Source organism: Rhinatrema bivittatum, chromosome 4 (assembly GCF_901001135.1).
Source record: "Rhinatrema bivittatum chromosome 4, aRhiBiv1.1, whole genome shotgun sequence".
NCBI classification, from domain to species: domain Eukaryota; kingdom Metazoa; phylum Chordata; class Amphibia; order Gymnophiona; family Rhinatrematidae; genus Rhinatrema; species Rhinatrema bivittatum.
Window position 1 is genome coordinate 108,268,411 of NC_042618.1, and position 25,817 is coordinate 108,294,227.

The 25,817-nt window shown below is 50.8% G+C and overlaps 1 protein-coding gene across 3 annotated transcripts in view; it reads left to right on the top strand.

Annotated features, from left to right (window-relative positions):
• HEATR4 (HEAT repeat containing 4) overlaps positions 1–25,817 on the top strand; it is a 265,168-nt gene that overhangs the window by 18,423 nt on the left and 220,928 nt on the right. For all 3 annotated transcript variants that reach the window (XM_029598645.1, XM_029598646.1, XM_029598647.1), the window contains exon 2: positions 8,376–9,283. In XM_029598645.1, the coding sequence (XP_029454505.1) occupies positions 8,394–9,283 (890 nt within the window). In that variant the 5' untranslated portion in view covers positions 8,376–8,393. The remainder of the gene's footprint in view (positions 1–8,375; positions 9,284–25,817) is intronic.

Sequence of the window (25,817 nt, forward strand, 5' to 3'; positions counted from 1 at the left end):
AGTTGGTTTCCAATGGCTTTTTGCCATCTAGTGACTCAAGAGCTTTTTGAAAGCTCTAGAGCTTGTGAGAGGTTTCTTCTCCTAGAACAAGCAGGATAGTAGTCCTCTCATGTGGGTGACATCTTCCAATGGAGCCGGGCACGGAAAACTTTTGTCAAAGTTTCTACAAACTTAGGCCAGCAGACTGAGCGTGCCAGCCTGCCACTATCCGCGCGTCCACATGAGGTCCCCCCTCATTCTCTTCTTTTCCGTGGTGCAGTTGCCTGACAGTCCGTAGAGCTCCAACGTTTTTGAATTTTTCATCAATTTATTTGCTGTTTTTTCCAGGTCCTCATCGGATCCCCTTCGCAGTTGGTGCCTCCTCGGTACAGTAAGACTTTTGGTCAGCCTTTTTCCAACTTGCAATCAGTTCCCGACCTCCTGCCCTACGGTGTCTGTCGGTCATTGATTGCACGCCGGTTATTTTTTCATGTTGTTGACCGGTTTTCGTTGGTGTCCCCAGTGCCCGTGAATCATGTCCATCACGGATCTGCACAAGGCTTGCATTCTCTGCCTATGGGCCTCACACAATGTCCATGGGTGCTGTCTATGCAACAAGATGACGTCCAAAGGGTATCGGGCGTACCTCTCAAAATGGAGAAACTTTTTGGGACCCCGAAGTACTCCATGCCTGCGTCGGCCTCTTTGACACCCAAGGATTGTGGGGAGACGTCTGAACTTCTCCCTCCCACGACCCTCCTGGCTAGCACCTCGGGGATCCGAGGATGAGCTGGCGACACCTCGTCCACCTCCATCAGTCCTGGCCACCCAGGACTTCCAGGAAGAGTTGGACCGCAGGGTGCAATTGGCAGTGCTCAAGGAGCTGCAAAGCGTTGAGCTGCCGGTGCCACTGGCCCCCATACCAGTGCCCGAACCTCTGCCCTCGATGTTAGCACCTCTGCTGGAGTGTCTAGATGTCCTTCTTGGTGCCCTCCCGACGCAGCTGGTGCCCGAGGGGCCCTCGATGCCCTTCACTGGAGAGATCCTGGTTCTCGGGTCCTCGAGGAGGAAGATATGGCTGGTACTGTGTTCCCTCGCCCACGATTCCCTGAGCCATTGCCGGATCCCTCTGGCTTACCACGGACGATGATCGCCTCGATGCCGGGGAATCCATTGATGCCATCAGTGCCCTTACGGCCTCCGAAGCCCTAGGAGCCCAGGGCTGATGCCCCTTATGACCCTCGCTCTTGGCGTCCAGGCCCAAGTGAGGAGGAAAGTCCTAATGACCCCTGAGGTGATGACTTGTCCTCAGACTACTCCGACGACCCCCTCTTGGAACACTCCCCTCCAGAGAAGCGCTGTTGTTCACCACCTGATGACCTGTCCTTTGCAGGGTTTGTCAGGGCTATGGCTGAAGCCATCCCCTTTCAACTCCTTACAGAGGAGGACACGTGTCACAAGATGCTGGAAGTTCTCCAGTTCATCGACGCTCTTAAGGAAATCATGGCAACTCCGATCAATGATACTTTTAAGGAACTCCTCCTCCACATGTAGGAACACCCCATCTCTGTCTTTCCAATTAAAAAAAGGCCGATGCCACCTTCATGGTGCAACACGCCCTGGGATTCGAGAGAAGTCAGATCCCCCACCAGTTGGTGGTCGTGGAGTCCACCTTAAAAAAGGCCTGGTGTTCCCGTACCCATGCCTCCGCCCCTCTGGGATGCGAGCATAGAGAGTTAGACGCCATAGGGAGAAACATTTTTCAAGGCGCCATGTTGGTTGCCCGCATTGCGGCCTACCAACTCTATATGACTCAATACAAACGGAATCTCTAGAAGCAAATCCAGGATTTCTCAGAGGGTCTTCTCCAGCAACAGCAGGAAGACCTTGCCACCATTGCCTCACAGGGTCTGGAAGCAGGAAAACATGAGGTGTGAGGGACTCCTAGCCAAGATGGCGGTGTGAGAGGACGCGTTGTTGAATCGCTCCTCATTGAACTTTATTTCCTTGACGAGATGCCTGCAAAACGCAAAGGGAAGCTTCGGGTCTACCCCATCGCACCCGAATTGCCTACTGGACAAATGAAGATAGATTCCTTCGCTACCTCGATGTTGGTGGAGAAGTGGGGCGATTGCCCCTCTGCAGCAAATAGAGAAGGAGCTATTTTGCTGCCTGGGGATATCACTCTCAGCCCTCCTGACTGCAGGCCTCCTCTGGAGCCAGCGATGCTGGTGAAGCCTCCTGAAGTGACGCAGGGAGATGATCTCATCACCCAGATGGGAGGGGGACGCCGAGGGAGTGAGATCGTGCCGGCAGAACATCTTTCCTCCAGCCCAGCTGAAACATTGGGGCCTGAAAGACCGGAGGGATTATTTTCATCTATATCCCCAGTTTTTTGAGTGGAGAAGGAAAAAAGGCTACGAGACATCCAGACGCTTGAGCCCAGAGGAACTCAAATTGTACTGGCAAGGGGTGAGTTATTTATACCACCCCCTAAACCAGAAGTAGTTACTCTGGATACTTTATGGGACTTAATGGTTGCAATTGGGAAACTAGTAAATGTATGCGAGACAAAGCATATTAAGCTGGACACTGAAATGTTTAATATGAAGCAAAACCAGGACGGACAATTAAATGAGATGGGCTGTAAAATTACCCAAATTCAAACAGTAAATGTGAACCTCATTAAAGATGTTGGACTACAGTCTAAAAGACTGGATCACCTTGAGAATTATTCTAAACATCTGAACTTGAGATTTACTAATTTTCCTAGGGCTTTGGGGGAGAATACTCAAAGCACTTTGAAGAAGTATTTCAATGATTGTTTAAAGTTGGACGATGAACAGATACCACTTGTTAATAAGGCTTTTTTTCTAACTAGATCCCTTAGAAAAACTGGAGAAAATCGCTTGGAAGCCTTGGAAAACTTTACACAATTTATTGAGGGTTTTGATATTGAAATTATTGATAGAGGTACTTTATTAGTCTCCTTCATTTCTGAAGGGGATGTTAGTAAGGTAATGCGTAATTATTTCCTAAATATGGGTCTAGAATTCCATGGCCAGGTAGTAAAGATCTTCCCAGATCTATCAAGACCGACCCAGGTTAGGAGAAGAGAATTTCTGAATCTTAGACCCCAAGTTTTGGCTTTAGGATATACATTTGTTTTAAAATATCCATGTTGTTGTTTAGTAGGCCGTCAAGATGAAAAATTTGTGTTCTCAGCTGTTGAACAACTTAAGTCCTTTTTGTATGCCAGAAGTATGACTAATTCCATCGCAATAGGCCAATAAGTCAGTTAGTTAAGAATACTGACAAAACACTAGGCCAGATGTTCCTGAAGGATTATTATTATTTTGAACTCCTTTGTATTCCAGGCTAGGAGTCCTACAATTTAGTTTTTCTTCGAATACAAGAGCATGTACAATTATACTGATTTACTGTATTGTTATAATTCCTTTCTTATATTTGTTTGTATGATACATGCCTTATTTACCTGGCGAAGTATGTGAATAATACTTTGTAAAAATGCAATAAAATATGAATTAAAAAAAAACAAAACATGAGGTGCATTCCACCTATGATGTTTTCGAAACTGCAGCCTGTTTAGCCACCGTGGGCATCAGCGCCAGAAGGATGGCTTGGCTCCGGGCCTCGAATCTCCGGCCGGAGGTCCAGGATAGGCTCTCCGACCTCCCCTGTACATGTGATAATCTGTTTGGGGATAAGATCCGGGATTCAATGGCGCAGCTGAAGGACCATCATGATACTCTCCAGCAGCTATCCGGTAGTACCTCAGAGGGGCCGTCCTCAGCCATGAAATCCTCCAGACAATGTTCTCATAAACCTTTTTACCGGCAGAGGACGTATTACCCTCAGGCCGCTTGGACTTGTCCACTTCGAACCGGTTCCAGGGGTCGTCCCCGCCAGCAGCGGGCCCCTAGATCTCAACCAGCTCCCCAGCAAGCTCCGGCCATGGGATTTTGACTGGCGATGAGGGAGCTTAAGTCATCTAGCAGTTCCCCTAGCAACCAATCCCATACTCGGTGGCAGGATCCTCAGCTTTGCCTGTCACTGGGAAGAGAACATCGGAATGCTGGGTCCTCTCCATTGCCCGCCGGGGTACCATCTGCATTTCAGCCGGCTCCCAGAGGCTTCTCCCTCATGTCCATCGTGGGGTTCATCCTCCCATCTGGCCGTTCTTCAAACGGAACTCTCTGCTCTCCTCGCAGTGGGCACCATGGAACACATTCCCTGCCAGCAGCAGGGCCAGGGGCTCTACTCGAGGTATTACCTCATTCCCAAAAGGAATGGCAGCTTGCGCCCCATTCTTGACCTTAGGGAGTTGAACAGGTTTCTCGTAAGAGAAAAATTCAAGGTGGTCTCTCTGGGCATGCTGATTTCGCTCCTCCGAAAAGGAGACTGGCTTTGCTCCCTTGTCTTCAAGGAGGCATACGCACATATTGCGATTGTCCCCAACAACAGGAAGTACCTCCACTTCGTGGTGGGGAATGCACATTTCTAGTAGAAAGTGCTGCCCTTTGGGCTGGCATTGGCCCCCCGTGTTTTCACCAAATGCTTAGCGGTGGTGGCTGCCTACTCAGGCGTTGCTCAGTCCATGTGTTCCCATACCTGGATGACTGGCTGGTCAGGAGCGACTTCCGCTCCGAGGTCTTGCAAGCTCTGGCCTTGGCAGTTCAGATCCTGCAGACCATGGGGTTCGTTATCAACTTCGCCAAGTCAACCTCTGTTTGTCCCCTCAGCTGAACTTTATTGGCGCCAGGTTGAACACGGCACAAATTAAAGCTTTCCTGCCCATGGACAGGGCGATTGCCCTTGCCTTGCTGGCCACCCTCATCTGGAACAGCAGGAGGGTGCCAGCCTGTTTCCTGCTCCACCTACTGGGCCACATGGTGGCCACCATCCATGTGACTCTCTTGGCCCGCCTCCGCATGAGGAGCCCTCAGTGGGCCTTGCAGTCTCAGTGGTGGCAGGCATCTCAAGATCTAGAAACTCCGGTCACTGTCATGGATCCTCTCAGGGTATCTCTGGCCTGGTGGGAAGCCCTTCCCTATCTGGAACACAGACTTCCCTTTCAGCCCACGCTGCCCCAGGTGACCCTCACCACCAATGCTTCTCCTCAGGGGTGGGGAGCCCACACGAATGGCCTACACACTCAAGGCCTTTGGACCATCACCGAAGCACGTTGCCAAGGAAGTTCTGATCAGGACGGACAACCAGGTCGTGATGTAGTACTTCAACAAATAGGGTGGCACGGGCTCGTTCCTCCTCTGCCAAGAGGCAGTGCAGGTGTGGAACTGGGCCCTCTCCCAAAGAATGTCTCTGCAGGTGACTTACCTGCCAGGTCACCTCAATGTGCTGGCGGACCACCTCAGCCAGGCCTTCCAACCACACGAGTGGTCCCTCAATCAAGCGGTGGTGGCCGACCTGTTCCGCCGGTGGGGTACACTGGATGTGGATCTATTCACCTCCCCTCTCAATCACAAGGTGAGCAGATTCTGATCCCTAATGGCACGGAATGGCCATCTGGCCTGCAATGCCTTCTCCCTTCACTGGGAGGAACCACGTCTCAGGCAGGGGCCATCAGGTCCATGCGCTTGACTGTCTGGGTGTTGGGAGTCACTAGGGTTCATTCTCAACTACCCAAAGTCCCATTTCAGCCCGTCATTTCAATTGGACTTCATAGGAGCTCAGCTCATGCCAAAGCCTTCCTGTCTCACCAGAGGGCCGTCATCTTGACAACTATCGTGGCAGAGCCAGCAGGTGTCAGCCTGGCACATGTTGAGGTTGTTGGGCCATATGGCTGCAACTGTTCCTGTCATTCCCTTAACACGTTTACACATGCGCAGAGCCCAATGGATCCTGAGGTTGCAGTGGCACCAGGCCACTCAGAGCCGCCAGGATTGCATCCGAGTTACCCTATCTCTCTGGGACTCATTGTCCTGGTGGCAGATACTTTCAAATCTGGAATAGAGGATCTCGTTTCAAAGTCCCCCTACCCAAAATCTCCTACCCATAGCTGCATCCACCCTGAGGTGGGGAGTTCATGTAGATGGGCTCAGTTCTCAAGGTCTCTGGTCCGCTCAGGAGCACTCTTGTCAAATCAGCTTCCTGGAGCTTCCTGATCCACACTGACAACCATGTAGCTATGTTGTATGTCAACAAGCAGAGAGGCATGGGATCGTACCTCCTATTTCAGAAAGTGGTCCAGATCTGGTCCTGGGCCCTGTCCCACGGGATGGTGCTCAGGGCCATATACCTGGCCGGGACTGAGAACATGGTAGCAGACAGGATGAGTCGAGCCTTCAGACTCTACGCGTGGTCCCTGGGCCTGAGGTTAGCAAATTGGACGGGCTCCTCTGGGGAAGCCCAGATGTAGATCTGTTCATGACCCCCTGCAAAAGGAAGGTGCCTCGGTTTTACCCCCTATAAAGGTCAGATGGCAAACCAGCCTCAGATGCCCTTGCTCATCATTGGAGCAAGGGTCTTCTGTATGTGTATCCGCCACTTCTCTTAGTGGCAAAGACTTTCTTAAAGCTTCACGAGGACAGGGGGACTATGATCCTCATAGCCTCATTGTGGGAGACAGATCTGGTTTCCATTTTTGCAGGTCTTGTCCATTCAGAAACCGATCAGTCTGGGGACTTCCCCAGATCTCATCATGCAAGATCAAGGCAGGCTGCTGCATCCCATCCTCCAGGCCCACTCATATCTTGGATGTTGAGAGGTTAATCTTGCAGCTACTTGATCTTTCAGAGGATGTGTCTCAGGTCCTGTTGGCTTCTACAGAGCCTTCTATTAGAAAGTCCTATGCACTGAAGTGTAGGAGGTTTTCTGTGTGGTTTGAGCAGAAGGCCCTAGATCCGTTCTCCTGCCCCACACAAAAACTGTTTGACTACCTCCTATACCTATCGGAGGCTGGCTTAAATACCAATTCCTTTAGAGTTCATCTCAGTGCAATTGATGCATATCACCGAGGTGTAGATGGTATGCCTGTCTCTGTACAGCCTATAATTGTACATTTCATACGGGGCCTGCCTTAATTGAAGCCTCCCCTAAGGCCTCCCGCTGTGTCTTGGGACTTCAACGTGGTGTTAGCTCAGCTGATGAATGCTCCTTTTGAGCCGCTGTGCACCTGTGACCTGAAGTACCTGACCTGGAAGGTCATATTTATGATGACAGTCATTTCAGCATGCAGGATCAGTGAACTCCAGGCCTTATCCACCTTATACTAAGTTTTATCATGACAGGGTGGTATTGTGTACGCACCCTAAGTTCCTGCCTATGGTGGTGTCAGAGTTCCATCTTAACCAGTCAATTGTCATGCCAATATTCTTTCCCAGGCCCTTTTCGCACAAAACTGAATGAGTACTGCACAGTTTGGGCTGCAAGTGAGCCTTAACCTTCTGTCTGGAAAGTCCACCCAACTTTCTATTTCTTTTGACAAGACTAGTTTTGGCATTGCCTTTGCCAACAAACACTATCTATTTGGCTAGCAGATTGCATCTCTTTCTGTTATGCCCAGAAGGGACTGCACTTGGGGTTCATGTCAAGGCTCATTCTGTCAGAGCCATGGCGGCATTGGTGGCCCACTTGTGAGCAGTTCCTGTAGAGGAGATCTGCAAGGTTGCGATGTGGAGTTCTCTCTACACATTCATATCTCATTGTCTGGATAGGGATGGCCGATGCAACAGTAGGTTCGGCCAGCTTGTCCTTCAGAACCTGTTTGAGGTGTAGAACCCAACTCTCTTGCCTAGGGCCCGTTGTTTGGGTTCAGGCTGTCTCCCCCTCTGTTACCAACAGCACCAGTGTTGTTGGGCCCATTGGCACCTAGTTTGGTATCTGTTGGTCCCCTTTTGTATTGGGGAGCAACCTGTAGCTAGGGATTCACCCATATGTGAGGGCTACCATCCTGCTTGTCCTCAGAGAAAGCAGAGTTGCTTACCATTCCACGGAGTTGGGTTTCTCCTATTTTTATTTTAATCATAATTCTATATTATTTATTTATGTATTTAAATGTTTTATATACTGTTATTCCATGTGAGAATCACTAGTTCACAACAGTATTACAAGACTGGAGAGGGACCCCGCATGGACTCGTGGTATAGGACATGCTGGGCATGCTCAGTATGTCTAGTCAAAGTTCTAGAAACTTTGACATACGTTTTCCACATCGTGGCTCCATCTAATGATGTCATCTATGTGTGAGGACTAACATTGTGCTGTTCTTGGAGAACACCTGGTACGGTAAGCAATTCTGCTTTCCTCACTCTGTATAGTGTCCATTGGGTGGGAGACACTTTAAAACATGACAGTAATCACAAGATGTATAATCCTACTGCTCAGTTTTTAAATCTTGTTTTTTACCATTTCAGTATTTGCTGTTAAGGGATATGCCGATCACTGAAAGTACGAAATCTCCAGGCTCGTCCACCAAACATGGTACTTTTTGTACTGTAGTACAACTTCCCCAGGTAGATGATCTGTCAGCTGACTTCTTGCACCCTCGCAATGTATCTGAGTCCCTGATAAACATTCACAAACCACCACAGCATGTCTCCACTTGCCTTCCAGCAGAATACCTTAAAAAGATGGCTTCAGACCTTAACTTTTCCTTGGAAGTGGTGCAGCTCCGGGCACTCCCAAGTCTGTCATATAAGGAATGGGATACCAAACATATCTACAATACTTCAGAGATCATCACAGGCTTCAAGCGTAAAGGGCATATTCCTAAGATGCAGCTGAAAACTGACCCTCCAAAACACCAGCTTTGCCATATGAAACATGCTGTTCCTCACACTAAACGAGCAGTAATAAAATATTCTCCAGTCTTAGGAAACACCCTATTCAAAATCAGAACGGATGATAGCCAGATCATCAGTTCATCTCTATCTGTCTCTTCTCTCTCTGGTGCTGAAGCTCTTGATACAAAGACATTTTTAACACAGTTACCAGAATCCTCCTCATCCACAACCAAAACACACATGCAAAAGGGATCTGAGATTCACACACCAATGGACCAGAGTTCTGAATGGTATGATGTGGTGCTGAAGAAGCTAACCAAGAACACAGTTCAGTGGATTGTGAGTCAGCAGATGGGGCATTGTGCGACTCGCGATCAGCTGCGCCAACGCTATAATTTGAGCAATGTGATAGATCTTATTACGGATAAAACCATGACTGAGATGGATTTCAAAGTCGGTCAAGGAAAGGAAAAAGCAAGTGTGGAAGATGATCTTGTGAAGGACAGAAAACCTGAGACACCCCTTCCAGTCTATTACAAGTAAGAAAGTAGTTCAAACACTAGCAGTCTTTCTTCATCAGATGTTACCTATCTGTGACATCTGATGATGTCACAGATGGGTGACATCATCAGATGGAGCCCAGCACGGAAAACGTTTGTCAAAGTTTCTAGAACTTTGACTGGCACACTGAGCATGCTCAGCATGCCACTATCCGCGCGTCCACACGGGGTCCCTCTTCGGTCTCTTTTTTTCCGCGAAGTAGTTGCCTCGTGGTTTTGGAGCTCTGCTCTTCCTTTTTTCTAAAGAAGTGTTCCCAGTCGTTTTTCAACTTTTTTCCTGCACCAGGTCCCTCTTCTCTGGTTAGTGCCATCCAGCGGCGTGTTAGGTATTTTTTTCCCCTTCATTGCGGTTGATGCCTGGCGTGTTGCTCCTAGGTGGCCGCCGGCCATCGACTGCTTGCTGGCTATTTTTTATGGTGTCATCTGGTTTTCAATGGTGCCCACAGTGCCCGCGGACCATGTCTATTACTGATCCACACAAGGTTTGTATCCTCTGCCTGGGGGCTTCGCACAATGTCCATGGGTGCCATCTGTGTGATCAGATGACCCCCAAGGGATGTCATGCCCGGCTGGATAAGATGGAAAAGCTTTTTGGATCCAAAAAGTCTGATCCATCCACTCTGGCATCGGATGTGTCAATTCCTAGAGGCTGAGGGGAACAGATGGGTACACCGTCCCTTTCCACTCCCCCAGCAGGCCCCTCTCGTGAGAGAGGAGCCGGAGATAGGCTGTCTCCGATGTCATCGCATTCCAAGATGTTGGGTTCTTCAACTTCTTCAGTGCCGGGAAAGACCGTGCTGAACACCGCCGCAAACACCATCACTGGTCGCCATCGACGCATGGCCCCGGAACCGATGCAGCCACCACCGAAGTGACCCCGTGGGGAGGAGGCATCGACCTCTATCAGACCTGGGCGTCCTAGGTGTTCCCCACTGATATCGGTGCTGGGCACCGAGCCTCCTCGGGGCTCCGAGGAAGTTCCAGTGACGCCTTGTCCTCCTCCTCCTCCATCAGTCCTAACTTCACCGCACTTCCAGGAGGAGCTGGACCGCAGCCCTGCGGGGGTATTGAACCGCCCCCGGCACTGACCCGGTGCCAGAACCTGTGCCATCTTTTTTGGCGACCCTGCTAGAGCGTCTGTATGTCCTACTCAACATACTTTCGATGCAACCGGTGCCCGGGGGACTATTGGTTCCCCAGTGACCACCGATGCCCTCCTCCAGAGTGATTCCCATTATTGGGTCCTCTGAGGAGGAAGATTTGCTGCAGCTGCTGGCGCTTTCGGGTCTGCTTGTCTCGCGACCAGAGTTACACGATCCCATTCCTGGGCCATCGGGAACCTCGATGCCATCGGTGCCTTTGCTGCCCTCAAGGCCTTCAGTTCCCCCGGCACCCTTGGTACCCAGACCAAGGAGCTTGGACAGGGCCCATCCATGCAGGCCCCCAAGGGACCTTAGTGAGGAAGAAGCCTCGTATGACCCCTGGGGAGATGATACCTTAGAATCTTCTTCTGAGGACTCTAGTGATCTCCTTTCGGAGCCTTCTTCACCAGATGAGAGGCGTAGACCTCCCCTGGAGGATCTTTCCTTTGCAAGCTTTGTCCGGGCCATGGCTGAAGCCATCCGGTTTCAGCTCCTCACAGAGGAGGATGCTTGACATAAGATGCTGGAAGTCTTCCAGTTCGTTGATGCCCCGAAAGAAATAGTGGCTGTCCCAGTCCATGATATCTTCAAGGAACTTCTCCTTTGATTTGGAAACATCCAGTGTCAGTTCCTCCTGTTAACAGGAAGGCAGATGCCATCTACCTGGTTCAACATGCTTTCGGATTTGAGAGGTGCCACCTCCCTCACTAATTGGTTGTGATGGAGTTCACTTTCAAAAAAGCCAAGCACTCCTGCACCCACGCCTCTGCCCCTCCGAGCTGGGATCACAGGGTGCTGGATGCTCTAGGTAGGAAGATGTATCAGTGCGCTATGCTCTTCGCCTATATCACCTCCTTCCAATTAAATATGACCCAGTACAACTGGAATGTGTGGAAGTAGGTCCAGGAGTTGTCGGAACATCTGCCTCAACAGCAACAAGATGCATTCTCGGTGATAGTACAGCAGGGTCTGGAGTTGGGAAAACATGAGGTGAGGTCCACCTACAATGTTTTCAAGATAGCGGTGAGAGTGAGGCAGTGGGCATTGACGCCTGCAGGATGGACTGGCTCCGCGCCTCGGACCTCCGGCCAGAAGTCAAGGAAAAGCTGGCTGATCTGCCCTGCAGGGGAGAGAATCTCTTCAGGGATAAGTTCAGGGATGCGGTAGCCCAACTGAAGGATCACCATGAGACCCTGCAACAGCTTTCGGCTAGCGCTTCCGATCCACCATCCTCAGTCAGGAAGTCCTTGCGACAAGGTTCGAGGAAATCCTTCTATTGTCAGAGGAAATACAACCCTCTGGTCTCGTGGGCTCGTGGGTTCCAGGGGTCCTTCCTGCCAGCAGCAGATTCACAGGCCTCTGCCAGCCCCCCAAAAGAGGTCCGCCACGGGGTTTTGACTGAGAGCAAGGGAGTGTGAGTCAGTTCACCATACCCCCGGCAACTTGCCCTCCGGTTGGGGGCAGGCTGCTTCGCTTTTTGCCCACCGCTGGTCCCTCGTGACGTTGGACCGGTGAGTTCTCACAATCATCTGCCAAGGGTATCGGCTAAATTTCAGGGACGTCCCTGCGGACTTCCCCCATGTCCATAGTGGGTTTCGTTCACTTCACAAGAAATACTTGTGCAGTGCTCTCTGCCCTTCTAATGGCAGGAGTGGTTGAACCCATTCTCTTCCACTGGCAGGGCTGAGGGTTCTATTCAAGGTATTTCCTGATACCAAAAAGAACTGGGGGCCTACCCCCTATTCCGGATCTCAAAGCCTTGAACAAATTCCTTCAACAGGAAAAGTTCAAAATGGTCTCTCTGGGCACCATGATCCCACTCCTCAGAAGAGGAGACTGGCTCTGCTCTCTCGACCTGAAGGATGCCTACACTCACATTGTGATCTTCCTGGGTCACAGGAAGTATCTTCACTTTGTGGTGGGAGAAGCTCACTTCCAGTATCGAGTGCTGCCATTTGGCCTGACCTCAGCCCCTCAAATCTTCACCAAGTGCCTGGCAGTGGTGGGGGTGCACCTCAGTCGTCGGGTGGTACATGTGTTCCCCTACTTGGACGACTGGCTAGTCAAAAGTGAATCCTAACAGGGGGCGCTTCACTCTTTAAGTCTGACCATCCAAGTGTTACAATCTCTGGGGTTTGTCATCAATTACCCCAAGTCCCACCTCTGCCCGTCGCCCCATCTGGACTTCATAGATACCAGACTGGACATGATTCAAGCCAAGGCGTTTCTGCCTCATGATTGGGTGCTTGTCCTGTCATCGCTGGTGAGCTTGGTCCGCAGCCGTCAACAGGTTCCTGCTCGTCTGCTGCTTCGTCTTTTGGGTCACATGGCTGCATCTGTCTATGTCACCCCATTGGCCCATTTCTGCATGTGCAGAACACTATGGGGCGGATTTTCAGAGCCCTGCTCGCGTAAATCCGCCCAAAACCGGGCGGATTTACGCGAGCAGGGCCCTGCGCGCCGATGAGCCTATTTTACATAGGCTCACCGGCGCGCGCAGAACCCCGGGACTCGAGTAAGTCCCGGGGTTTTCGGAGTGGGCGTGTCGGGAGGCGTGTCGGGGGGCGGGGCCAGAGCGCGCGGCGTTGCGGGGGCGTGTCGGCAGCATTTTGGGGGCGGGTACGGGGGCGTGGCTACGGCCCGGGGCGGTCCGGGGGCGTGGCCGCGCCCTCCGTACCCGCCCCCAGGTTGCGGCCCGGCGCGCAGGAGTCCCGCTCGCGCGCGGGGATTTACGCCTCCCAGAGGGAGGCGTAAATCCCCCGACAAAGGTAGGATGGGGGTTTAGACAGGGCCGGGCGGGTGGGTTAGGTAGGGGAAGGGAGGGGAAGGTGAGGGGAGGGCAAAGGAAAGTTCCCTTCTAGGCCGCTCCGATTTCGGAGCGGCCTAGGAGGGAACGGGGGTAGGCTGCGCGGCTCGGCGCGCGCAGGCTATACGAAATCGATAGCCTTGCGCGCGCCGATCCAGGATTTTAGCCGATACGCGCGACTACGCGCGTATCTACTAAAATCCAGCGTACTTTTGTTTGCGCCTGGAGCGCAAACAAAAGTAGGCTATTCGCGCTCGTCTGAAAATCTACCCCTATGGACATTGCAGTTGCAATGGCAACAGGTGACCCAAGACCTCGTGGCATGTGTTTACATCACACCACCTTTGCAGGTCTCCCTGTCCTGGTGAGAGAATCTCTCCAACCTGGAGCAGAGAATCCCTTTCAGCTTGCCCCGCCTTAGGTGGTGCATACCACCAATGCCTCTCCTGAGGTTGGGGGGGGGGGGGGCTGAATGTGGACGACGTCTACATGCAGAGTTAGTGGACCGGCCAGGAATCTCTATATTAGATCAACTAACTGGAGCTTCAGGCAATTCGTTATGCCCTTTGGGCATTTCGAGATTGCTTGTCCCAAAAGGCAGCCCTGATCCGGACAGTCAATCAAGTGGCAATGTGGTACATCAACAAGCATGGAAGCACGGGGTCGTTCCTCTATCAAGAGTCGGTGCAGATTTGGTCCTGGGCTCTATTGCAGGGCATGCTCCTGAGAGCAATGTATCTGGTCAGAGAAATGAACGTGGTGGTGGACCGTCTGAGTCGTATTCCAGCCACACAAGTGGTCACTGGATCTAGCAGTAGGGCCCAGATTTTCAGCCAGTGGGGAATGCCAGATGTGGATCTCTTTGCCTCCCCCTGCAACTGCAAAGTGAGCAAATTTTGCTCCCTGTTCAGGACGGACGGACTTCCAGCCTTGGATGCCTTTGCCCAGCATTGGGGCACAGATCTCCTGTACATGTATCCTCCTCTTCCACTGGTCATGAATACTCTCTTGAAGCTCCAGCAAGACCGGGGCACCATGATTCTCGTGGCCCCATACTGGCACAGACAGGTCTGGTTCCCACTCCTTCAGGACTTGTCGGTAAGAGAACCTCACCTGATCTGATAATGCAGGATCGGGGCAGTCTGCGCCATCCAAATCTCCAGGCATTAGCCTTGACAGTTTGGATGTTGAGTGCCTAGTCTTGCAGCTCCTGGACCTCTCTGACGCTGTGTCCCAGGTGCTGGTAGCTTCCAGGAAGCCTTCTATCAGGAAGTCTTTTCGACTGAAATGGAGGAGGTTCTCCATCCGGTATGAGGGGCTTGGCTTTGATCCCTTCGCTTGTCCAACTCCGAAGTTACTGGACTATCTCTGGCACCTCTCCGAAGCTGGGCTGAAAACCACCTCGTTGAGGGTCCACCTGTATGCAATCAGCACCTACCATCAGGGTGTTGCTGGCACACCCATCTCTGTGCAGCCCATAGTGGAACGGTTTATGCGGGGCCTGCTTCAACTGAAGCCCCCTCTCCGCCCTCCTGTTTTGTCCTGGGACCTCAACGTGGTGTTTGTGCAGCTCATGTGAGATCCATTCAAGCCTATGTGCTCCTGCAATCTGAAGTTCCTCACCATGAAGGTTCTCTTCCTAGTGACAATCATTTTGGCTCGTAGGGTTAGTGAGTTTCAGGCCTTGGTTACGTATCCACCCTACACGAAATTATTTCATGATAGGGTAGTCTTGGTATGCATTCCAAGTTCTTGCCTAAGGTGGTGACTGATTTTCACCTCAATCTGTCCATCGTTCTGCCCACTTTTTTTCCGAGGCCCCATTCGCACCAGGATGAAAGGGTTGGATTGCAAGAGGGCCTTAGCTTTCTATTTAGAACGCACAGCAGGCCACAGGCAGTCCACTCAGCTCTTTATATCTTTCGACAAGAATAGATTGGGAGTTGTGGTGGGCAAGCAAACTCTGTCCAATTGGCTGACGGATTCTATCTCCTGCTATGCACAGGCGGGCCTTCAGCTTGGAGGCCTTGATAAAGCTCACTCTGTGAGCACTTTCGTGGTGTCGGTGGCCCACTTACGGGTCTGAAATCTGCAGGGCTGCGATGTGGAGTTCTGTACACATGTTCGCTGCCCACTACTGCTTGGACAAGGATGGTCGGCAAGACAGTAGCTTCGGCCAATCTGTCCTTCGCAACTTCTTCCAAGCTTAAACCCAACTGTCCCTACCTGAGGCCCATAGTTTAGGATTAGGCTGCCTCCCTATCTTCCCAACAGCACCGCAGTTGTTTTTGTGCCTGTTGGCACCCGGTTCGGTGCCGGTTGATCATATTCATTGCCAGAAGAGCCTGTAGTTTGGTATTCACCCATTTGTGAGTTCTACAATCCTGTTTGTCCTAGGAGAAAGCAAAGTTGCTTATCTGTAACAAATGTTCTCCTAGGACAGCAGGCTGTTAGTCCTCAGGAAATCCATCTGCCACTCCATGGAGTTAGGTTTTCCTGTGTTTTGTTATTTTATTTTTTTACTCGTGAATTCTATGTTACGAGACTGAAGAGGAACCCCACATGGATGAGCGGATAGTGGCATGTTGGGCATGCTCAGTGTGCCAGTCAAAGTTCTAGAAACTTTGACAAAAGGTTTCTGTGCCGGGCTCCAACTGATGATTTCACCCATGTGTGAGGACTAGCGTCCTGCTGTCCTAGGAGAACACCTGTTACAGGTAAGCAACTCTACTATCTGAACATAATTTATGATGAGGTTGGTTAGCTTTTACTCTATGGTGGAACCTGAAGCCAAATGATATTTATGGAGAAAAACCAGTAAGGACCTGATTCACTAAAGCTTTTCTCCTGTTCTGTGTCAATGGGAAAGACTGATAAATGAGGCCCTAAATGTTGAAACAAATATATACAATGATCTCAAGGTTGGAAAACACTGCGAAAAAACAGTGGCCAGAGCCAGAGGAATGCTAGGGTGCATAGGGAGTATTATGTCCAGTTCTGGAGGCCATACCATCAAAATTATATAAATAAAATAGAGGCAGTCCAAAAGAAGGGCTATCCAAATGGTGCAAAGTCTGTATCTAAAGTCCTATGAAATGAAATTTAAGGAGCTAAATATGTGTACCCTAGAGGAGAAAGACATGAAATTTATGACAGAGACAGTTGAATGTATTTTATTTTTTTATTATGATTTATTACCTGTCTTTTTAAAAGTAAACTTTTATCCAAATCAGTGTACAATGGAATTAAGCGTGAGTGGTGAGGATAACATAGTTCCCCCTCTTTTGTTATAAGCTATTAGTAAATCTATCATAAATGGTACACTTGAAGATAAATAGTAACATTGGTACAGCTAAATTGACAGATTATATAGGACGGCATTATACGCAAGTTTAATCTATTGTAAATGGTACACATAAAAGTAAATAACATTTGAACTTCTAAATTGACAGATTTTATAAGATAGCATTATACACAAGCCTGAGGATGTTGACACATATGAATAGTACATTAGACCTTAGCCACTGATAGAAAGATGAGATAGGCAGCTTTCTAACTAACAACACTGGTATAGATAAAGTATCTAGTATGCTGGATGAGTAGCATATAGATGTCCATAACTGACAATAATAAGACAATGATATAAATAGGGTTAATTATAGGATACGCCCTTATAGAATAGGCATTAATATCTAGCATTGATATAGATAGTCAATTAAAGGATAGACATTGATACAGACTCAATTTACAGGGTAGATCATAGTAAAATAAGTGGCTGCTGGCGGATTTGGATTTTCAGTTGGTGTAAATTAAGGAGCATGTGACAGGTTATAGGCAAGGGTGTTGTATGGGCTCCTGTCAGTTGCTCTTACCATGGAATGCTGGGCTAAAAAGCCACATTTTCATCTGTTTCCTCAAAAAGGGGTAGTTTTCATTTTGGCAAAGCATTTAAGGTAGTGAATTCGATAGAAAGGGGACTATTCCTTAGAAGGCCCTATGTCAGGCATTGAAGCACTTTATTTCCTTTGGAGAAGGGGTAACTATGGAGGCTCCTTGGGATGATCTTAGAGGTCTAGGAGGTGTGAAGTGAGATAATTTGCTTTTATTAGACTTGCTGTAGTTTTCTGGATTAGCTGGAGTTGATGAAACCCCTTTGTTGTAAGGCCTTACAATAAAAGGGGCTTCATTGACTCCAGCTAATCCAGAACAATGCCTATTTCTTCTAGTCATGAATGAATGGTCAATTTTATCGAATGTGTTGCGCATCCCGGCTGCGTTGGTGCCGTGGTCGGGCCTGCTCACCTCGCGCTGCCCTCCACCAGTTCTGGCCTTGCCGCAGCCGCCAGCTTCCGACGTCCCCGACACTCTCCCAAGGCGTCCTCGACCTTTTCCATGCCACAGGCCTCTCAGCGGAGCTCCTGTAGGGGCTCCGCGTCTTCCATCTCCTCGGCCCCGTCCATAGGCACACACTTGGCTGACGTTGTTACTTTTAAAGGGCCAAGCGCGGGAAACCCAGCTCGGACGCATCCCGATGACATCCTGTTGCGGGTAACTGTGGACCCTTGGGCCGGTCTTGCAGAGTGAGGTGGAATGGTGCTCTGCTGAGAGGAAGAAGACCGGTGGGTGGAGTCAGGTGATACGGAGATCCGGGGTCTTCACACTGGAAGCCTGCGGACCCCCCGAGAGGAGCTCGTCGTGAGGTCCCAGACCGCTGGGACTTAGGAGATCACTGGAACCAGTAGAGACTTCACCCTGGAAGTCTGCGGACCCCCCGAGAGGAGATCGGGAGATCCGAGACCACTGGGACTTAGGAGATCAAGCGTGGATAAGTGCAAGGTGGTGCATATAGGGAAAAATAACCCATGCTATAATTACACAATGTTGGGTTCCATATTAGGTGCTACAACCCAAGAAAGAGATCTAGGCGTCATAGTGGATAACATATTGAAATCGTAGGTTCAGTGTGCTGCGGCAGTCAAAAAAGCAAACAGAATGTTGGGAATTATTAGAAAGGGAATGGTGAATAAAACGGAAAATGTCATAATGCCTCTGTATCGCTCCATGGTGAGACCGCACCTTGAATACTGTGTACAATTCTGGTCGCTGCATCTCAAAAAAGATATAATTGCGATGGAGAAGGTACAGAGAAGGGCTACCAAAATGATAAGGGGAATGTAACAGCTCCCCTATGAGGAAAGACTAAAGAGGTTAGGACTTTTCAGCTTGGAGAAGAGATGGCTGAGGGGGGATATGATAGAAATGTTTAAAATTATGAGAGGTCTAGAACGGGTAGATGTGAATCGGTTATTTACTCTTTCGGATAGTAGAAAGACTAGGGGGCACTCCATGAAGTTAGCATGGAGCACATTTAAAACTAATCGGAGAAAGTTCTTTTTTACTCAACGCACAATTAAACTCTGGAATTTGTTGCCAGAGGATGTGGTTAGTGCAGTTAGTATAGCTGTGTTTAAAAAAGGATTGGATAAGTTCTTGGAGGAGAAGTCCATTACCTGCTATTAAGTTCACTTAGAGAATAGCCACTGCCATTAGCAATGGTAACATGGAATAGACTTAGTTTTTGGGTACTTGCCAGGTTCTTATGGCCTGGATTGGCCACTGTTGGAAACAGGATGCTGGGCTTGATGGACCCTTGGTCTGACCCAGTATGGCATTTTCTTATGTTCTTATGTTCTTAACAGTCCGAGGTTAGGGCAGACGGCGAAAGAAGAAACCAGAAGCAAGCCGAAGTAGGAGCCAGGAAGTCCAATCAAGGGTAGCAGGAGGCAGGAGAAGCTGGAGCAGGAGCAAGGTTACCAGGAGCGGAGACAGGACCGGAAGCCGGAAGCAGGATCAGGAGGGAGATGACTGCAGCAGAACCAGGAGTCCAAGGACCGGAAACTGGAACAGGAACAGGAACGCAGCAGCAGCAAGCAGTCACGAAGGGAACCTCATTGCAAGGCACAGGAAGGATGCAGACACCAGCTTATATCCTAGCCAGCGTCTGAAGTCATAAAAGGGGCGGGCTGCGGTCCAGCGGGAAAAGCCCTTTAAATTGGGCTTCCCCGTGCGCGTGTACCTAGAGGGGGAGGAGTCAGCTTGGAAGGCTCGGCGGCGTCTCCCTTGTGGAGACGCCGCCGACAGAAGGCCCAATCCAGGCCTGTTGCCCGCGCGTCTCACTGCCGGGCCTCCGGGAAACCCGCACAGCCCCGACTCTCCTGTGGATGCCGCCGGGCGGAGAAAGGTAAGGGCCTGGTCCCAAGGCCTGCGACCGGGACCGCAACACATCACACGGCCCCAGTATATAAGGTGAGCCTCTTTCCCCAGAACCTCGCCTTGGCAATCGGGGTGACACCTCAGTGTTTCTAGTTTGCCTGTTCCTTGCTCCTGAGTCAGATCCTGTGTTCCAGTGTCTCTTTGTTCTAGCATCTCCTTGTTCCAGTGTCTCCTTGTTCCAAGTATCTCCGTGTCCCAGTGTTCCCGTGGTCCTCCGTGTCTTCAGCATCTGTCTTGTTCCTGCTCCATGTTCCCTGGTAGTACCCTTCGAACTGATTCTTGGTACTGACCTGTGCTTGCCTGACTACGACTGACCGCTGCCTGGAACTGACCCTTGCTTGCCTTGACTACACTCGGACTGACCTTGGATTTGATCCTTGCTTTGGCTGACCACTTCTGGACGGATACCCTGGCTTTGACCCTTGCGCTTCACTCGTACACTCTCTTCTTGCCTTCTGTGACCACCAGACTGACCTGCTTGGACTCTGACCGCGGCCTTCATCTGACCAGACCCACAGGCGTTGCCTGTTCCGCCCGGAGAGCCTTCCTGAACTGCTACCTCCCTGAGGTCTCCAGTTCAGGTCTGGTCCATCCTCTCTGCATCAGCTGTGTACCCTTACTCGTGGTGGGCACACCTATCCGCTATCTCTCTGGGAGACCCTCTGAGGCCCACCTAAGTCCAGGCGGACCGGGTACTCAAGGGCTCAACCTGTGGAAACCCTGGATTGTTATTGGCGAAGCTCCAGCTAGCCTCTGACTCCTTGTGTGCTCCGCCTTCTGGTGGCAGGCACTCTCTGGGTCCGACCAGAGGGCTGTACCAATCCTGAATCAGGCCAAGGGTTCACCTCCAGCGCAACAAGTTGCCAAGGCCGAGGCGGAGTCTCCGGCCTTGCAGGCCATCCCTGGCCTGGTCACTCGTGTCTGAGAACAACAATGGATCATGGAAGCGTTGGCCTCCTCCATGGAAAAGATGCGCTCTCAATTGGAGGAATCAGCCATGGCCAACCCAGGGTCTCTTGCCCATAACTTGTCCTCACGGGCACCGCTGGCCCTCCCAGCTCCACCCCATTTCAATGGGGATCCTCGACTGTCGAGGTTTTATTAATCAATGCTACATGCAGTTCTCACTGCAACCTTTGCTCTTCCCAGATGAAGTGACAAAGATCGCGTTCATCCTCTCGCGTCTTGAGGGGAAGGCCCTGGCATGGGCTTCCCCGCTCTGGGAGTGCTCCAATGCAATTCTACCTCAGCTCCCTCAATTTATCTCTGCCTTCTGATGCACCTTCGAGGACCCAGGCTGACAGGTGGTCGCTGGCCACCACCTACTCCACCTCTGTCAAGGTTCACACTTGCTAGCCAAGTATACGGTGGAGTTCTGAACTCTGGCAACAGAGTTGAGATGGCAGGAGGACTGCCTGCAGGCACTCTACCTCGAGGGACTGTCTCCTGTCCTTAAAGATGAGCTGGCTGCCCGGGAGATCCCTGCATCTCTGGAAGACCTGATTTCTCTAGTCGGAGGGATCGACTACCATCTTCGGCAACGGCATCAGGAGGTAATGGCTCTTCGACCTCCTGCCCTACTGTCACCCTGTTCAGCAAGCCCCCGGTTGAAGGCCTTACCTGTGGCCCCTCAACCTCCCGAGGAACTAATGCAGATCAACCGTGGCCGCCTGACTCCGGAAGAACGTCTCCAATGAAGAAAATCTGGCCTCTGCCTGTATTGCGGTGGCTCCAGCCATCTTATCCAGACTTGTCCAGTGTGTCTGGGAAACTCCAAAGCCTGAGCCCAGCAGGGGTCCCGAGCTTGGGCGCTAAAGTTTCTGGCCCTCAACTGTTGCTTCCGGTCTCCCTCCTCAGGGAGTCACGTTTGTTCGCCACCACCGCCCTCGTGGACACTGGGGCGAGTGGAAACTTCATTTTAGAAGAGATTGTCATACTCCTTCGGATATCAGTTCAACCATTGGAAATACCACTCGCATTGCCTCAATTCAGGGAGAGCCTCTCCCTGATCGTATCACGCACCGTATCCTGGCTATCCTCCTCACCGTTGGGACTCTCCATGACGAGGAGAGCTCTCTCCTGATCCTGAAACGATCAACACACCCTGTAGTCCTTGGACTTCCTTGACTCCAGTTATATGCACCCCACTTTAACTGGCAATCCCTGCACTCATCCAGTGGGGTCCTCGATGCCAAATCCAGTGTTTACAGCAAGTGTTTCCATCTATCTCAGTCTTAAGTTCTACAACCCTTCCCGGGTTACCTGCTCCATACATGGAATTTAAAGATGTGTTTTCCAAACAGAACGCTGATATCCTGCCTCCGCTTCGGAAGTTCAACTGCCCCATAGAACTCCTACCTGGTGCCATGCCTCCCAAGGGCAGAATCTACCCTCTTTCACTCCCAGAGACTCAAGCGATGTCAGCTTACATCAAAGAAAATTTAGCCAAAGTGTTCATAAGACCCTCTACCTCCCCAGCAGGAGCCGGGTTCTTCTTTGTAAAGAAAAAGGATGGCAGTCTAAGATCATGCATAGACTATAGAGGTTTGAACGCAATAACCCGTAAAGACCGGTACCCACTGCCACTTATCAGTGAACTCTTCGACCGCCTGCAGGGCGCGCAAATCTTTACTAAACTAGACCTACGTGGGGCATATAACCTAGTACAGATTCAACCAGAAGACATTTGGAAGACCGCCTTTGACACAAGAGATGGACACTATGAATACGTAGTAATGCCCTTCGGGCTATGCAACATCCCTGCAGTCTTCCAGCGGCTAATGAACAAGATTTTCTGGGATCTTTTGTAATCATTTGTTGTAGTATATCTGGACGATATACTCATCTTCTCCAAAGATCTGAAGTCTCATCGTTCCCACGTTCAAACAGTCCTCCAGCACCTCAGAGACCACCATCTCTATGCTAAATTGGAGAAGTGCCTTTTTGAGCAACCCAGTCTACCATTCCTGGGCTATATCATCTCTAGCCATGGGTTCACCATGGACCCCAACAAACTGCAGGGTATTCAAGATTGGCCTCAACCAGTGGGTCTCCGAACCCTACAAAGATTCCTTGGATTTACAAATTACTATTGAAACTTCATCGCCAATTACTCCACGCTGGCCGCTCCACTCACCGCCATGACGAGGAAGGGATGTGATCCTCGAGTGTGGACTCCCAAGGCCCAATCAGCGTTCCATACCTTGAAAGAGGCATTCTGCACTGGCCCGTGTTTACGTCATCCGGATCCAAACCGCCCCTTCATAGTCGAAGTCGATGCATCCTCCATTGGAGCAGGAGCGGTCTTGAGTCAATACTCCACCAAAAGAACCCTGGTTCCATGTTCCTTTTATTCACACAAATTCTCTCCCACAGAACGAAATTATACCATAGGGGACAGCGAACTCCTAGCAGTAAATCTTGCCCTCCAGGAATGGTGTCCCTGGCTTGAAGGGGCGCAACACAGGTTCACGATATATACCGACCATAAAAACCTGGAGCACCTAAAAGAGGCCCAGTTACTCAACCTAAGACAAGCCCGCTGGGCTCTATTCTTTGCACGCTTCAACTTCGAGCTTCGCTATCGCCCAGCGGCGAAGAATCTTCGTGCAGATGCGCTCTCACTCCGTCGAGCCAGAAGACATACCCGAGACCCCCACACATATTATTGATCCAACCTGCATATCAATTGCAGTTACTACCACGATACCTGCCGGGAAGACGGTGGTCCCCCGCCGTCTCCGTGAACGTGTACATTGTTGGGCCCACAACTCCAAGCTGGTCGGTCACCCCAGCCGAGCCCGAACTTTCGAGATGCTCTGAAGGCACTATTGGTGGCCTGGTATGTCTAAGGACTCCCGAGACTATATGGACTCCTGTCCAGTTTGCGCACAGCAAAAACCCCCGACTGGCCACCCGTGGGGGCTTTTTCAACCACTTCCTGCACCCACCGAGCCTTGGACTAGTCTTTCCACAGACTTCATCGTGGATCTGCCTCCCTCAAAAGGGAATACCGTAATCTGGGTCATAATAGACCACTTTTCAAAAATGGCCCACTTTGTCTCCTTCCCTGGACTCCCATTGGCTCCAGAACTAGCTCGGCTCTTCTTAATCCATGTATTTCGTCTACATGGACTACCACAAGAAATCGTCTCCGATCGTGGCCCTCAATTTGCCACTAAATATTGGAGGACTCTCTGTAAGAAGTTCAATATCACGTTAAACTTCACGTCAGCATATCACCCACAAGCAAATGGCCAGGCCAAGAGGATTAATCGGTTTTTCAAAACCTTCTTGCGATCATATGTCAATGACCAGCAAGATAACTGGGCTGACCTCCTGTTATGGTGTTATGGGCAGAACTGGGCTGACCTCCTGATATGGGTGTTATGGGCAGAACTATCCCATAACACCCATATCGCCTCTGCCACAGACTTTTCTCCTTTCACCGTAGTCTTTGGCCATCAACCTTGCTTACCACTGCCAGTTCCACTCAGTGTACCATCACCTGCAGACTAATCCTCAGCACAAAACATTTGCCGGCTCTGGAATCAAGTAAAGGAGCGACTCTGCCAAGCAGCTGACTGGGTCAAGCGCGTCGCAGACGCCCATCGTCGGGCTGCGCCCATGTTCCTACCTGGACAAAGAGTCTGGCTTAGCACTAAGCACATCTGGCTACGGTTGCCTTCCCAACGGCTAGCTCCGAAATTCGTGGGTCCATTCCCTATCCTACGATGGGTAGGAGCGGTCACTTACTAGCTGAAACTACCAGCTTCCATGGGGATTCATAACACATTCCACGTGTCACTACTCAAACACTTGATCTTGTCTTGGCCTTCCAGAAGGCCTCCTCCACCGTTGCAACACTCTGCGGAACCCGAAGACACCCTTCAGGTTAAAGAAATCCTGGATATCCATCGCTGTAGAGGCCACTGAATAGAATTCTTGGGAGCCTTCTCACCACATTCTCGACAAGAATCTTTCCCAAGAGTTCCATTGTCAACACCCAGAAAAACCCAGACCGGTAAGGGGGAGGCCTAGAAGGGGGGGCCTGCTCACCTCGCGCTGCCCTCCACCAGTTCTGGCCTTGCCCCAGCCGCCAGCTCCAGACATCCTCGACGCTCTCCCCAGGAGTCCTCGGCCTTTTCCACGCCACAGACCTCTCAGTGGAGCTCCCGTAGGGGCACCATGTCTTCCATCTCCTCTGCCCCACCCCTAGGTGTGCACGCGGCCAACGTCATTACTTTTAAAGGGCCAAGCACAGGAAACCCAGCTTGGACGCATCCCGATTACATCACACGAACCTCGCCTTGGCAATCGGGTTGACACCTTGGTGTTTCTAGTTTGCCTGTTCCTTGCTCCTGAGTCTGATCCTGTGTTCCAGCGTCTCCTTGTTCCAGTGTCTCCGTGTCCCAGTGTTCCCGTGGTCCTCCATGTCTTCAGCGTCTGTCTTGTTCCTGCTCCATGTTCCCTGGTAGTACCCTTCGGACTGATTCTTGGTACTGACCTCTGCTTGCCTGACTATGACTGACCACTGCCTGGAAATGACCTCTGCCTGCCTGACCTCGTTGACCACCGCCTGGAACTAACCCTCGCTTGCCTTGACTACGCTCGGACTGACCTTGGATTTGACCCTTGCTTTGGCTGACCACTTCTGGATGGATACCCTGGCTTTGACCCTTGCACTTCACTCGGACACTCTCTTCTTGCCTTCTGTTACCACCAGACCAACCTGCTTGGACTCTGACTGTGGCCTTCATCTGACCAGACCTACAGGCGCTGCCTGTTCCACCCAAGAACCTTCATGAACTGCTACCTCCCTGAGGTCTCCGGAGTCTCCAGTTCAGGTCTGGTCCATCCTCTCTGCATCAGCTGTGCACCCTTACTTGTGGTGGGTACACCTCTCCGGGAGACCCTCTGAGGCCCACCTAAGTCCAGGCAGTCCGGGTACCCAAGGGCTCAGTCTGCAGAAACCCTGGACTATTATTGGCGAAGCTCCAGCTAGCCTCTGTCTCCTCATGTGCTCCGCCTCCTGGTGGCAGGCGATCTCTGGGTCCAACCAGAGGGCCGTACCAATCCTGCACCAGGCCAAGGGTCCACCTCCAGAGCAACAGAATGCTGCCAAGAAGTCTAGTAGTACCAGTACTAAGCCAAGGTCCCTGTCATGATTCCTGATGAAATCATCTGGTAGAGATATGAGTGCTGTCTCTGTCCCAAAGGGGTCTAACCAGTTTCTTTCTTCCAGCCAGTCATTAATTTGGTTATAGCTTGCTCCACCAATTTTCCCAAAAGA